The sequence below is a fragment of the Oryctolagus cuniculus genome, chromosome 13, assembly GCF_964237555.1.
Source record: "Oryctolagus cuniculus chromosome 13, mOryCun1.1, whole genome shotgun sequence".
Lineage (NCBI taxonomy): Eukaryota > Metazoa > Chordata > Mammalia > Lagomorpha > Leporidae > Oryctolagus > Oryctolagus cuniculus.
In genome coordinates, this window is record NC_091444.1 from 39,162,917 (window position 1) to 39,179,429 (window position 16,513).

At 43.6% G+C, this 16,513-nt stretch overlaps 1 protein-coding gene across 6 annotated transcripts in view; it reads left to right on the top strand.

Moving 5' to 3' along the window:
- The window catches only part of LIN9 (lin-9 DREAM MuvB core complex component), a 79,072-nt gene that overhangs the window by 55,057 nt on the left and 7,502 nt on the right, over positions 1-16,513 (top strand). For all 6 annotated transcript variants that reach the window (XM_070055388.1, XM_070055387.1, XM_070055390.1 and 3 more), the window contains one exon: positions 14,816-14,941. In XM_070055388.1, coding sequence (XP_069911489.1) covers positions 14,816-14,941 — 126 coding nt within the window. The remainder of the gene's footprint in view (positions 1-14,815; positions 14,942-16,513) is intronic.

The following is a 16,513-nucleotide window of genomic DNA, read 5'->3' on the forward strand; positions in this document are numbered from 1 at the left end:
GTCAATCTGTGGGGTAAATTCTTTTCTTTTGTTTTAAGATTTATTTTATTTATTTGAAAGAGTTACAAAAAGAAGTAGAGCCAGAGAGAGAGAGAGAGAGAGAGGTCTTCCATTTCACTGGTTCACTTCCCAAATGACAGCAATGGAAAGGGCTGAGATGATCCAAAGCCAGGAGCCAGTAGCTTCTTCAGGTCTCTCATAAGGATGCAGGGGCCCAAGCACTTAGGCCATCTCCTACTGCTTTCCCAGGCCATAACAGAGAGCTGGATTGGAAAAGGAGCAGCCAGAACTGAACCAACGCCCATATAGGATGTTGGCACTGTAGGCTGGGGCTTTAACCCACTATTCCACAGCACAGGCCCAAATTCTTTTCTTAACTGACAAATAAAAGCTTTACATATTAATGAGTGCCATGTGATGATGTTTTCACATGTAGCCATTGTGTTAACATTCAAATCAAGGTCAGCATATCTACTCATTTATTATTTCTTTGTGGCAAAAACAGTCAAAATCCTAGGATAAATTCTTAGAAGATAGAATGCCTAGGTCTAAAAGTACATGAACATTTTAAAGATTTAGTGAATGGGCCAGCGCTGTGATGTAGCAGGTAAAGCCACTGCCTGCAGTGCCTGCATCCCATATGGGTGCCGGTTAGAGTCCTGCTGCTTCACTTCCAATCCAGCTCTCTGCTATGGCCTGGGAAAGCAGTGGAAGATGGCCCAAGGGGCTGGTTCCATAGCACCACAGGTTAATCCTCCGCCTGTGGCGCTGGCATCCCATATGGGCGCTGGTTCTGGTCCCGGCTGCCCCTCTTCCAATCCAGCTCTCTGCTATGGTATGGGAAAGCAGTAAAACATGGCCCTATACCCACATGGGAGACCGGGAAGAAGCTCCTGGCTCCTGGCTCCTGGCTCCAGATCGGCCCAGCTCCGGCTCTTGCAGACATCTGGAGAATGAACCATGGAATGGAAGACCTCTCTCTCTCTCTCTCTGCCTCTGCCTCTCTCTAACTGCCTTTCAAATAAATAAATAAAATCTCTAACAAAAAAATTTAATGAAATTTCTACTTTAAAATGGTAGGCTGAGCACATTTTCTTCCTACCTTTTATAATTCCACACAAAATGTGAATTATGAAAAGAAGTAAATAGTAAAAATGAAAGCCATCTGCTTAACAACATGAGCTTTCAAAATTTTTTCTGGCATGTTTTTAGATGAAAACAAAAACCATGGCTACCAGGGGTTGCATTGCACCCCTGAAGAGGCTCTAGACCTAGAGTTGGCAAATACAGTGGAATGAAGAAGTAAGATGCATATTTTGACAGGGGATTAATGCAAGGTCTGTTTCCTCATTCCTTTTCTTCATCTCTGTGACAGAACTCAGACATGGCATTCACTCAAGTTAAAAGTGGAGCGAGAAACACACTCCTAAAGAATTTGAATATACTATTATATACTATTAGGGAAACATTAGGGATTCTTTCTGCTTTTTGTAATGGTAGACTCAGTGATTTGGATTAACCTTTCTTACTGAAATATTCAAATAACCTAATTGTAGACATCAGAGCATTAATGAGACATCAAAGAATTACAGGTATTTAGTCTACAAAAATAAAAGGAAGTGAGAACTTGGCATTTAAGGTTACTTCTTCCTTGGGGGCTTTTGCAAGTTACAGAGAAGGTGATAGATAAGCTGAGTGGTATTCTTTTCTTTTCTTTTTTTTTTTTTTTTGACAGGCAGAGTGGACAGTGAGAGAGAGAGAGACAGAGAGAAAGGTCTTCCTTTGCCGTTGGTTCACCCCCCAATGGCCGCTGCGGCCGGCACACTGCGCTGATCCAAAGCCAGGAGCCAGGTGCTTCTCCTGGTCTCCCATGCGGGTGCAGGGCCCAAGCACTTGGGCCATCCTCCACTGCACTCCCAGGCCATAGCAGAGAGCTGGACTGGAAGAGGAGCAACTGGGACTGGAACCTGGTGTGCCGGCGCTGCAGGCAGAGGATTAGCCTATTTAGCCTCGACACCAGCCAGCTGAGTGGTATTCTTAAAAGGCTTACAGGAGAGGGGAAGATGAAAATTAGAGTCCAAAAACCAATCAGGGGTTGGGGAAAGTTGGCAAACTTTCCATGCTCTGAGATAGGACCCCAAAGGACTTTACTGGAGAATCACAGCACTTGTCATTCATGAACATAGATGTAAGAATCCTAAATAAAACATTAGTAAATAGAATTTGTCAGTATATTAAAAAGGCAAATAATCACAGCCAAGCAGGGTTTATATATATATTTTTTTTAATTTTATTTATTTATTTGACAGGTAGAGTTACAGACAGTGAGAGAGAGAGAAAGGTCTTCCTTCCCTTGGTTCACTCTCCAAATGGCTGCAATGGCCGGAGCTGTGCCGATCTGAAGTTAAGAGCCAGGAGCTTCCTCTGGGTCTCCCATGCAGGTGCAGGGACCCAAGAACTTGGGCCATGTTCCACTGCTTTCTCAGGCCATAGCGGAAAGCTGGACTAGAAGACGAGCAACCGGGACTAGAACTGGCGCCCAAATGGAATGTTGGTGCCGCAGGTGGAGGATTAACCTAGTGCGCCACGGTGCCGGCTCCCCAGGGTTTATGTTAATAAAAGAAGGCAAGAGGGTCTGTGTTTATATAAATAAATGGAGTCCATGGCCACAGAAGATGATGATAAGTCTCCACAAATTATAAAAAACAAAAATTAAGCCTGTGAGCTAAAATGACCTAAATACCCAGAAACTCTCTTCCTTTGGTTAGATTTTAACAAAATTTAGTATGAATACAGTAAATATTTCCAGTGGTGTGGTAGATTCAAAGAATATACCAGAATTTAAAAAATGGCAAAATTCATAGAAGCATTGTAGTTATAGTTCAGTGGCTATTTGGGGGCTGGCTCCTGGCTTCTGATCGCTGGCCATAGCGGCCATTTGGGGGGTGAACCAACGGAAGGAAGACCTTTTTCTCTGTCTGTAACTCTGACTGTCAAAAAAACAAACAAGCAAAAAAAAAAAACTGGATGTCTATTGATGTCCAGAGAAAATATGAAACTTCCACAGCCACCAAAAGAACAGAAAACAATAGATTTTAGAAGATCTCCAACTTGTCTTAAATCAAAAACCTTCTACTTATATTAGTATCTTGATTGTCATAGTACAGAACACCCAAGAGTTTAGCAAAATTTCTAGTTGGTAACCATGACATGACCACTGGTAATAAAATGGTTGAAATATGTCCCTCACTGGGGCAGGCTTCTGGCACAATGGGTTAACATGTCACATGTCGCTCAATCCCGTGTCACAGTGCCTGGAATGGAGTCTGCCTCTGCTACTAATCCACCTTCCCTCTAATGTACCTTGGAGGTAGCAGTAATGATCAAGTAGTTGAATTCCTGCCACCCACATGAGAGATCCAGATTGGAGTTCCTGACCCCTACCTGTGGCCTGACCTACCCTGGGCATTTGGAGAGTGAAACAATAGATAGAAGATAGCTCTCTCCCTCCCTCCATCTCTCCCTCCCTCCCTCCCTCCATCTCTCCCTCCCTCCCTCCATCTCTCCCTCTCTCCCCCTCTCCCCTGTCTTCCCTTCTCCCTCCTACTCCTTCCCTCCCTCCCTCCCTTCCTGCCTCCCTCACCTCGCTCTGCCTCCCACGTAAAAAAAGTCCTCCATTATGTTTTCACACAATAGGCAAGAAAATGTACTATAGTGGTTTTTTCTTATCAAGGCATCGTCCTTGGGGCCAGCTCCATGGCACAGTAGGTTAATCCTCCCGCTGCATGCTGGCATCCCATATGGTCGCTGGTTCTAGTCCCAGCTGCTCCTCTTCCAATCCAGCTCTCTGCTGTGGCCTGGGAAAGAAGTAGAAGATGGCCCAAGTGCTTGGCCCCTGCACCCACATGGGAGACCAGAAAGAAGCACCTGGCTCCTGGCTTCAGATCAGCACGGCTGTGCCCGTTGCAGCCATTTGGGGAGTGAACCAGCAGAAGGAAGACCTTTCTCTCTGTCTCTCCCTCTCACTGTCTATAACTGTACCTCTCAAATAAATAAATAAAATCTTAAAAAAAAAAGATTGTTTTTTAAACATAAACCTGAAGTTAAGCTTCGTAAGATAAGAACAAGGCCACAATGTTAGATTGCTGTAGAATAATATATGCTTAAAAAAAGAAGAAAAAGCATATATCATATATATTTTAGTGAAAAGCTAAAATTTAAATTGCTTAGAACAGCAGATAAAATGAATACTATTACAGTTATGCTACGTTTTGAAGAAGTGCTAACTACTGGTTGTATCCAAAGTATGTTCAGCTTTATTTTGTTACCTGTATTTATTAAAAACAAAGGTAGAAGGGCCAGTGCCATGGCGTGACTGGTTAAAGCCTCGGCCTGCAGTGCTGGCATTCCATATGGGCACCATTTTGAGTCCAGATACTCTACTTCTAATCCTGTTCCCTGCTAATGTAACTGGGAAAGCTGTGGAGGATGGAAGATCTGGAAGAAGCCCCTGGCTTCAGATTGCTCAGCTGTGGCCTTTGCGGCCATTTGAGGAGTGAACCAGCAGATGGAAGACCTCTCTCCCCTCTACCCCTCTCTGTAACTCTCTTTCAAATAAATCTTAAAAAAGGTTTTTATTCAAAATAATTCCTTTTTTTAATATGTTTTTATTTGAAAGGCAGTTAGAGAGCAATCTTCCATCTGCTGGTTCACTCCCAAGTGGCCTTTGGTCTGGGCCAAAGCCAGGAACGTGGAACTCCATCCTGGTTTCCCACGGGGATGGAGGGGCCCCAAGCACTTGGGCCATCTTCTGCTGCCTTCCCTGGCACATTAGCAGGGAGCTGGATCAGTAACAGAGTAGCAGGGACTTGAACCAGCTCTGTAATATGGGATGCTAATGTCACAGGCAGTGGCTTAACCCACTTTAACAAAGCCAGTAGCTAAGATTAGTTTTAAAATGTAAATTATGGAAGTTATCATAAAGACTACCATTTCTACTGATGTATTATATGTATGATACCTTATAAAGGTACTAAAAATAAAAAGAATTGTGTATTTTTGTTTAAATACCTATTATCCTATTTGATGTATTATTATTTTTAAATGTATTTATTTATTTGAAAGGTAGAGTTGCAGAGGCAGAGAGAGAGAGGTTTTTCCATCCAGCTGCTTTACCTGCTGTGCCACAGCGGCAGCCCCAATATTTGCTGTGTTATTTATGAACTGATATTTTGCAGAGTATCTTAGGGACAAATACAGATTACCAAATAAATTTAATTCCTTCTTTGCAAAAGGAAGATCCTTTTGGTATTAGAATATGTTTATTTTATTTTTACTGTCTCAAAATCTATCATTAAGAAGACTTTCAGGGGCCGCTGGGTTCTATGGCATAGTGGGCTAAGCCTCTGCCTATAGCACTGGAATCCCATACAGGTGCCAGATCGTGTCCCAGCTGCTCTTCTTCCAATCCGGCTCTCTGCTGTGGCCCAAGTGCTTGGGCCCCTCTGCTCGCATGGGAGACCTGGAAGAAGCTCCTGCCTTTGGATCTGCTCAGCTCTAGCACTTGTGGCCTTTTTGGAAGTGAACCAATGGATGGAAGACCTTTCCCTCTGTCTCTCCCTCTCTCTCTAACCCTACCTCTCAAATAAATATTAAAAAAAAAAAAAAAAAAAAAAAGACTGAGAAATTTGGCAATCCTTCCAGAAATATGAATTACAAATTATTTTGGTGTATATTTTATTTATTCCTTATAACCTTTTTTTCTTTTTTTAAAGTGTTATTTATTTGGAGGATGGAGTTAGAGACAGAGAGATCTTCGATCTGTTGGTTCACTCCCCAAATGGCCACAACAGCCAGGACTGGGCCAAACTGAACCCAGGAGCCCAGAGCTTCTTTCAGGTCTCCTACGTTGGTATAGGGGCCCAAGCCCTTGTGCCATCTTCTGCTTCTTTCCCAGGTGTGTTAACAGGGAGCTGTATCAAAAATGGAAAAGTTGAGTCTCAAACTGGCATCCATATGGATGCCAGTGTTGCAGGCTGTGGCTTAACCTCCTGCACCACAATGCCAGCCCTGAAACCACATAGTATATTAAAGTCAGGATATGTTTGTCAAAGCATATTAATTTCAATATGCCTTTCCTATTTGAGATTAAGCAAATATGTTTTAAATATATTAAAATGACATATACCTAGAGGGAGCATTTGGCAAGGTAGCATTTGGCAAGCATTTGGATACCATTTGAGATAGCTGCATCCTATATCAGAGTTCTTGGGTTCAAGTCCCAGCTCTATTTCTGATTCCAGCTTCCTGCACACCCTGGGAGGCAGCAGATGATGGCTTAAGTACTTCTATCCCTACTACTTATGTGGGAAACCTGGGTGGAGCTCCTGGCTTCTGGCATCAGCTTGGCCCAACCCTGGCTGTTGTGGCCTTGGGGAGACATCCAACCTATGGAAGATCTTTCAGTCTGTTTGTCTCTCTGTCTTTTAAATTAAAATTAAGTAATCAAATTTGTAAAATTATACATGCAAATACAAAGTAATATGTACATGTGAGGGGCCAGCATTGTGGCAGAGCAAGTTAAGCCAACACTTTTGTTCCATATTGGAGTGTCCAGTTAAAGTCCTGGCTGCTGTGCTTTCCAATCCAGCTTTCTGCTCATGTGCCTAGGACAGCAGCAGATGTTACCCCAAGTACTTGGCCCCTGCCACCCATCTGGGAGACCCAGGTGGAGTTCCAGACTCCTTGGTTGATTCTAGCCCAGCACTGGCCAGCCACTGTGGCCATTTGATGAATGAATCAGTGGGTGGAAGATCCCTTCCTCTCCCTCCCTCCCTCTCATTTCAAAAAACAAAACAAAAATACATATGTAATTCATTAGTTTCTGACTGCCTCAGCATTATACAGAAATAGATATTGAATTGAAAATCTCAGTCTCTAATTATTATTTTTCTGCTTTGCAAATAATTTGTCTTGTCATACGTGGACATTAATAATACGAGAGTCAGAAAAGGGGTTCTCTCTGAGAGCTCTGTTTTAATCATTTTTTAAACTATTGGGAAACTAGATACTGTGCTGTCTCTGCTCCTTTTTCCCCCATGTCCACCACTGTGAGCATTGATTTCATATCTCTGTATGTGTTGTTAGAGTTATCCTATAATGTTTGTTAGTCCTTTTCTACTTTGGGGACTATGGATATCTGCAGAAATCAGCTTACAAGTTAGCCATCCTTCAAAACAATCCATTTTGCACAGCACAGTCACCCTCCATATGGCAACCTAGAACATTCTTAATTATAGAAACATGTTTAAGGGGTAATGCTCTGGAGCCAGTGCTGTGGCACAGTGGGTTAAAGCCCTAGCCTGCAGTGCAGGCATCCCATATGGGTGCCGGTTCAAGTCCCAGCTGCTCCAATTCCGATCCAGCTCCCTGCTAATGTGCTTGGGAAAGCTGCAGAGGATGGCCCCTGCAGCCACATAGGAGACCCAGAAGGAACTCCTGGCTCCTGGATTAGCCTGGCCCAGGTCCAGCCCCAGCCGTTGAGGCCATTTGTGTAGTGAACCAGTGATGAAAGACTACTCTGTCTTTCTCTCTATCTTTCAAAAATAAATATTTTTAAAAGTAGGGGGTAATGTTCTTTATAAATTTGAGAAATTATTTACATGCCATACAGTTGGTTCATTTAAAGTAAATTGAGAGTACAGTGGTTTTTAGTTTATGGTTCAAAATCAATTTTAGGCCGGCGCCGCGGCTCACTAGGCTAATCCTCTGCCTGCAGCGCCGGCACACCAGGTTCCAGTCCCGGTTGGGGCACCAGATTCTGTCCCGGTTGCTCCTCTTCCAGTCCAGCTCTCTGCTGTGGCCCAGTAAGGCAGTGGAGGATGGCCCAGGTGCTTGGGCCCCTGCACCCGTGTGGGAGACCAGGAGAAGCACCTGGCTCCTGGCTTCGGATTGGCGCAGCACGCTGGCCGTAGCGGCCATTTTGGGGGATGAACCAATGTAAGGAAGACCTTTCTCTCTGTCTCTCTCTCACTAACTCTGCCTGTCCAAAAAAAAAAAAAAAATCAATTTTAGAAATTTTCATCATTCCAAAAGAAACTCTGTACCTTTTAGCAGTCCATCTCTTTTGTGTCCTGAACTCATACCCCTACCCCCAAGCAACCACTAATCTACTTTCTGTCTCTGTGGATTTGTCTGTTCTGGGCATTTAATGGGAATATAATCACATCACATGTGACCTTTTGGGGCTGGATTCTTTCATATAGCATAATGTTTGGAAGCTCCATCCATGATATAGCATGTATCAGTGTTTCTTTTATTTTTATTACACTCAATTCCATGTGTCTATGTGCTACTCTAAAAAAAAAAAAAAGATTTATTTGAAAGGAAGAGGGAAAAGCAGAGAGAGAGAGAGAGACAGAGAGAAAGATCTTCTATCTGCTGATTGATTCCCCAAATGGCTGCAATGGCTGGGCCTGAGCCGGGCCTGAGCCTGGCCGAAGCCAGGAGCCTGGAACTCAGTCAGGGTCTCGCATATGGGTGGCAGGGACACAAGTACTTGGGCCATCCTCTGCTGCTTTCCCAGGTACATTAACAGGAAGCTGGATCAGAAGCAGAACAGCCAAAATTCAAACCAGTGCGCTGATACAGAATGCCAGTATCACAAGCAGCAGCTTTGTAGCTTGCTAAGCCAAAACAGCAGCTCAGATTCTACGTGCCGCATATCGCTTACCCATTCTTCAGCTAGTGGCACGAACATTGCTTCCCCTTGTTAGTTATGAGTAGGACTACTGTAAACATGTACATAGAAGATAGAAGTTTTTATGTAGATACGTGCTTTCACTGTCTTGAGTACATACCTAGGAATTGCTGGGCTAACTCCTTGTTTATTTAGCCTTTTGAGGAACTGTCAGGCTGTTTTACAAAAAGACTTTTTTTTTTTTTTTTTTAATTAGGAAAAACAAAAAGTTTATTCATGTTTGAAACTGCATCTAACTACCACAAGGAAGACTTTTCAATCCAGGGTGTAATCCAGTCAGAAAGGAACACAGAACGTTTTTAATACATTAAAGTCACCACCACAAATGATTTTCATGACTCAATCAGTTTCAGAATTGCATACAATACAAGAAGAGAAAGGAGAGGGATCCCCATTACATAGAGTGAAATATGCAGTACTAAATACTGAATAATAATCTTGAAATCATCAAGATTAGTTGCTGCTTTTTGTTTTTTGCATGGAGTATTAATAAGACGAAGAGCATTCAAAATGTTTCTCAGTATTTACAGCAATTTTACTGATCCTGTGTTAAATTAAGACCCAATGTTTCTACTCTCAGTTTTTTAAAAGTTTCAAATGCAACCCTGATTTTTCTTTTAAAATATTACAATGTACATTGCATTTTATGATGGAAAATTTTTTGAAAAAATTTATCTGTTAAAGCAACTAAGGTTTTAGGAGTGTGTGTTATTATCCTTTAAATGGACTACTAAAATGCCTTAAATGTGTATTAACTGATTAACAAGACTTAAAAATAATCATATATTAATAAAATTTTAAGTGTGACTAATCACATTAAGAAAGATTATCTATAGGGCCAGTACTATGGCATAGTGGGTAAAGCCTGGCATCCCATATGGGAACCAGTTCGAGTCCTGACTGCTCTACTTCCACCCTGGCTCTCTGCTATGGCCTGGGAAAGCAGTGGAGGATGGCCCAAGTCCTTGGGTTCCTGCGCCTGCCTAGGAGACCTGAAGGAAGCTCCCGGCTCCTGGCTTTGGATCAGCAGAGCTCTGGCCATTGCAGCCATTTGGGAAGTGAACCATCGGGTGGAAGACCTTTCTCTCTGCCTTTGCCTCTCTGTAGCTCTGCCTTTCAAATAAATGGGTAAATCTTTAAAAAAAAAAAAAAAAAAAAGATTATCCACAAGATCATTTCAATAAATATCAAAAAACATCTTGCAAAACTATTTATTTGGAAGTCAGATGACCGAGGTATTTTTTTTTTTTTTAAGATTTATTTATTTACTTGAGAGGCAGAGTTACAGAGAGAGGGAGAGACAGAGAGATCTTCCATCTGATGGTTCACTCCCCAGCTGGCCACAATGGCTGGAGCTGAGCTGATCTGAAGCCAGGAACCGAGAACTTCTTCCTGGTCTCCTATGCAGGTACAGGGGCCCAAAGTGAGTGCATGAGCCATCTTCCACTGCTTTTCCAGGCCACCAGCAGGGAGCTGGATCGAAAGAGGAACTGCTGGGACTCAAACCGGTACACCCATAAGGGATGCAGACGCCACAGGCGGATGCTTAGCCTATTTACACCACAGTGCTGGCTCCAAGAGAGAGATCTTCTATCCACTGGTTCACTTCCCAAATAGTTGCAATGGCCAGGGTTGGGCTGGGCTAAAGCCAGGAGTTTCATCCAGGTCTCCTACATGGGTGCAGGGGACCAAGTGCTTGAACCATCTTCTGCTGTTTCCCCAGGCACGTTATCAGGGAACAGGATCTTAAATGGTACAGCTGGGACTTGAACCGGCACCCATATAGGATGACAGAACTGAGGATGTTGGCTTAACCCAGTATGCCACAGCTCTGGCCCCAGCAAATACTCCTATCAAACTAGGAATAGAAAGGAACTTCCTTAATCTGATAAAGAATGTTTACCCAATAATACATAGCAGACATCATACTAATTAATAGAATGTTAAGAATTTATCTCCGAGGCCGGCGCCGTGGCTCACTTGGTTAATCCTCTGCCTGTGGCGCCGGCATCCCATATGGGCGCCGGTTCTAGTCCCGGTTGCTCCTCTTCCAGTCCAGCTCTCTGTTGTGGCCCGGGAGGGCAGTGGAGGATGGCCCAGGTGCTTGGGCCCCTGCACCCGCGTGGGAGACCAGGAAGAATCACCTGGCTCCTGGCTTTGGATTGGTGCAGCCCAGCCATGGCGGCCATTTGGGGAGTGAACCAACACAAGGAAGACCTTTCTCTCTCTTTCTCTCACTGTCTATAACTCTGTCAAATTAAAAAAAGGAATTTTATCTTTGGGAATGAGGGGCTGGCCCTGTGGCTTAGTGGGTAAAGCCGCCACCTGCAGTGCCCACATCGTATACAGTTTGAGTCCTGGCTGCTCCACATCCAATCCAGCTCTCTGCTGTGGCCTGGGAAAACAGTGGAAGATGGCCCAAGTTCTTGGGCCCCTGTACCCGTGTGGGAGATCCAGAAGTCCCTGGCCCCTGGCTTTGGATCAGCCCAGCTCTACCTGTTGCAGCAATTTGGGGAGTGAACCAGCAGATGGAAGACCTCCCTCCCTCCCTCCCTCCCCCCCCCTCCTCATAACTCTGCCTTTCAAATAAATAAATAAATCTTAAAAAACAAAAGATTGAGAATGAGATACAGATGCCCATAGTCACAATTTCTGTTTAACAGATCTTGTGGCTGCCCACAACAGTTAGAGCTGGGCCACGCTGAAGCCAGGAGCCCAGGCCTCCTGTTTGGGTTTCAGGGACCCAAGCACTTGGCTTGGGTCATTGCTTCCTCCCAGGTCTCATTAGCAGGAAGCTGAATAGGAAGTAGAGAAACCAGTATTTGATGACCTCACATGCCATGCCTTAACCCACTACACCACAATGTCCGCCCTAGGCCAGCTTTAGAAATATAAAAAACTTTAAAAAACGTGTTTTCCAGGGTCAGCATTGTGGCATTAATGGGTAAATCCACCACCTACAGGCCGGCGCCGCAGCTCACTAGGCTAATCCTCCACCTGCGGCGCCGGCATCCCAGGTTCTAGTCTCAGTTGGAGTACCGGATTCTGTCCTGGTTGTTCCTCTTCCAGTCCAGCACCTGGCTCCTAGCTTCGGATCAGCACAGCGTGCAGGCAGCAACACACCGGCCGCAGCGGCAGTTGGGGGGGTGAACCAACGGAGAAAGGAAGACCTTAGACCTTTCTCTCTCTCTCTTCCATATTGGCACCAATGAGCTGGCTGCTCCACTTCCTATCCAGCTCCCTAGGAAAGCAGTGGAAAGGCCCCTGCATTCACTTTGGAGACCTGGAAGAAACTCCTGGCGCAGCCGTTGTGACCATTTAGGGAATGAACCAGCAATGGAAGATTTCTGTGTCTCTCCCTCTTTCTCTCTCTCCAGCTCCACCTTTCAAATAAATAAATCTTTAAAAAAAATTAAAGTGTTTCTGTACATCAGCTAAGCAGTTAGAAAATGAAATTTAAAATGACATTCCTACATATAAATTGGTACTTAAAGCTTTGATACAGAAAACTGTAGAATATTATTCAGAGAAATTAAAGACCTAAATTAAGAGAGATGCATATTTATAAATTCAAATTGTTGTGAAGAAGTCAATCTTCCCAAATTCATGTATAGACTGAGTATATCTGAATCAAAATCCCTTTTAAGTTGCTTGTATGCACTATTATAAAACTGGTTGCATGTAGACAGGCTCATTCTTTTTTTTTTTTTTTTTTTTTTTTTTTTTTTGACAGGCAGAGTGGACAGTGAGAGAGAGAGACAGAGAGAAAGGTCTTCCTTTGCCGTTGGTTCACCCTCCAATGGCCGCCGCGGCCAGCACGCTGTGGCCGGCGCACCACACTGATCCGATGGCAGGAGCCAGGTACTTATCCTGGTTTCCCATGGGGTGCAGGGGCCATCCTCCACTGCACTCCCTGGCCACAGCAGAGAGCTGGCCTGGAAGAGGGGCAACTGGGACAGAATCCGGCGCCCTGACTGGGACTAGAACCCGGTGTGCCAGCGCCGCTAGGCAGAGGATTAGCCTAGTGAGCCGCGGCGCCAGCCGACAGGCTCATTCTAAAATGTACGTGGAACTAGAAAAAGCCAGGGATTTCCAAGATATTCTTGAAGAATAACAAGGTAAAGTGACTTACTCTCTTGGATATCAAGACATTATAAAGATGAACTAATAATAAAACTATTAGATAAACTAATAAAGACTGTAATACTGGCACAAGATTGATAAATAGACTGTAGAACAGATTAAAGAGCCCAGAAACAGGCGTGCAAACATGTGGACACTTGATCTGTGACGAAATGGTTCTGCAGAACACTGGAGAAAGAAAGATCTTTGAAATCATAGTGGAGGCCGGCGCCGTGGCTCAATAGACTAATCCTCCACCTTGCGGTGCCGGCACACCAGGTTCTAGTCCCGGTCGGGGCACCGGATTCTGTCCCAGTTGCCCCTCTTCCAGTCCAGCTCTCTGCTATGGCCCGGGAGTGCAGTGGAGGATGGCCCAAGTCCTTGGGCCCTGCACCGCATGGGAGACCAGGAGAAGCACCTGGCTCCTGCCTTCGGATCGGCGCAGTGCACCGGCCGCAGCGTGCCAGCCATGGTGGCCATTGGAGGGTGAACCAACGGAAAAAGAAGACCTTTCTCTCTGTCTCTCTCTCTCACTCTCCACTCTGCCTGTCAAAAAAATAAATTAAAAAAAAATTATGAAATCATAGTGGAGCCATCAGTATAGGAGGGAAAAAACTCAACTCCTACTCCATACCATGGACAAAGTCATAGTGTTCTAGATCTAAAGATGAGAGAATATAGAAGAGAATGCAGGTGATTATATTCATGAGCTTGAAGTAAGAACAAGATGAATTTAGAGAGCAATGACCATAAAGGAAGGTATTGCTAAATTAAACTACATTAAAATGAAGAACCGTGAGGCTAGTAGACATGGGTTGTAGCATTTAAATCATGGCTGTGAGCACCTGCAACCCATAAAGTGCCTGGTTTGGGTTTGCAATCCATCTTCCTGCTAATGCATACCCTGGGAGACTACAAATAATGGCTCCAGTACTTGAGTTCCTGCCACCTATGTGGGATACCCACATTGGGTTCCAGGTTTCTAGCTTCAGTGTGGACTAGCCCTGGCTGTTGTGAGCATCTGGGGAATGTACCAGCAGATGAAAGAGGTCTTTGTGTGTTGTATGTGTGTATCTATCTCTCCCTTTCTTGCTTCTCAAATAAAATGAAAATAAAATTTTAAGATTGATTTATTTGGAAAGCAGAGTTATGCAGATAGAGAACACGCTCCAGATACAAAGACTGATCCTTCATCCAGGTCTCCCATGTCGCTGGCAGAGGCCCGAGCACTTGGGCCACCTTCTACTGCTCTCTCAGGTACATTAGCAGAAAGCTGGACAGAAAGTGGAGCAGCTGGAACTTGAACCCCAGTGCTCATGTGGGATGCCAGCATCATAGGCAGTGGCTTAACTTGCTGTACCACAATGCCAGCCCCAATAAATAAAAATTTTAAGAAGTTAAGAACTTCTCACCAAAAGACACAATTAAGAGAAAATAAAAGATTGTGGCCAGCATTGTGGCACAGTAAGTTAATAATATTGGAGTGCTGGTTTGAGTCTTGGCTGCTCTGCTTCCTACCCAGCTAATGTGCCTGGGAAAACAGTGGAAGATGACCCAAGTACTTGGGCCCTGCCACCCATGTGGGAGACCCTAGTGGAATTCCTAGCTTCTGACTTTGGCTTGGCCCAGCCCTGGGCACTGCAGCCATTTAGGGAATGAACCAGCAGATTGAAGATGGATCTCTCTCTCTCTCTCTCTCTTTCTCTGCCTTTGAAATAAATATTTTTATTAAAACGTTAAGTACCAGACATCATGACACTCCTGAGGACTATGACAGTCTCAAAAAAAAATAATATTACCACAAGAACTGTAACATTGAGTATAGACAAGGTTAATAACCTTAGTTTTAGGTACATCAAATCCAATTTTAGATTATTGAACTTGCATTACTTAAATAAAAATTTTTATCAAGATCTGGCTATTTTTTCTTTTCAGAAATCATATTCCATGCCCATTGGCATTGAATTTCAGCGGAGATATGCAACAATTGTTCTAGAACTTGAACAGCTGAATAAGGACTTAAACAAAGTTTTGCATAAAGTTCAACAGTACTGCTATGAGGTGGGTAATTTGTATGAATTTACCTCTACTTTTATATCTGGCTTAATGTTTTTACCTATGCATCTTAGAAAATCCAGGGAAGCCATTATCTTTGTAAGGTGTTTTACCAGAGTCATATTTTATATGTATTTTTATTCCTCATAGCATCAGTGTGGAAGAGCACTTTATACATCATAACTCATCAATTCTGGATTTTTTTGTTTTAAATTACAGATGGTATAGTACTCTCAAAATGTTTTTGTACAAAAAAATTCTTAATTCCGCTACCCCAAAGGATGTATCTTGGTTTATTTTCCCTTAGTTTTTGTTTGCTGTGCAGTTCATGCTTTTTCTCACAAAGTTGTGGTCACGCTGTGTATATAATTTTGCTTCTTCCTCTTCTAAACTTTACATTACAACTATGAATTCTTGAATTTCAGATACACAGGTCACAGTTTTATTTGTCGATTATCATTCATATATGATTTTTTATATATATATAAGTAGTACAACAATTTCACCTCAAATTGTTTTTTACTCCAGGGTAAGAATTAAGTGATTGAGATAAGTTTAGAATGTTCTTGCATTTACATTCTTTGAAATTGTATTTTTCCAGTAAAGTCCCTCTATTTTTGATATGAAATTCTTAAACAATTGGCTTTTTTATGACAGTAACCGCATAGATAAGTCCCAAAACTCTCCCCTAGGTGATGTTACCTATCTGCTTGAGGACCTGAGGGAACAAACTCTGCTTACATAAATTCTAAGGATAGTTTGCCCATTCCTTTAGCCATCTGTTATCATTTATTTTTGTTCTCATGGTAGTTGCTAATTGCATTTATAACATTATGTGTTGTCCTAGTAAATAGGTTTTCTCCCCTGGACTATGAGAGAGAGGTACAGGCCCAGCAACCCAAGGTGACATAACAAAGCCAGTGATACATGTAGAAATGGATTCCTTTTCAAACTTTCTGTAGTATCCAAGGACATTTGTGATAGATTCCTTTTCTAATGAAGCAACATAATTTTTCACCAAGCTCTTGGGAGAGTACAATATTGGTTTTAAAATAACGTATCAGGGGCCGGCACCGCAGCTCAATAGGCTAATCCTCCGCCTAGCGGCGCCGGCGCACTGGGTTCTAGTCCCGGTCGGGGCCTGGATTCTGTCCCGGTTGCCTCTCTTCCAGGCCAGCTCTCTGGTGTGGCCCAGGAGTGCAGTGGAGGATGGCCCAAGTCCTTGGGCCCTGCACCGCATGGGAGACCAGGAGAAGCACCGGGCTCCTGGCTTTGGATCAGCGCGGTGTGCCGGCCGCAGCACGCCGGCTGTGGCAGCCATTGGAGGGTGAACCAACGGCAAAAGGAAGACCTTTCTCTCTGTCTCTCTCTCTCACTGTCCACTCTGCCTGTCAAAAAAAAAAAAAAAAAAAAAAAAAAAGAATGCAGTATCAAGCAGTTATCGTATTATATGCAAAACAGATAAGTGAACATGTATTTGCCAAAGATATACTAATGTGGGAGTAGAAAGTAGAAAGGCAAGGACCATGGAACAGGTTATTTTGAGCTTCAGACAATGAACTGAATGAAGTTCACACA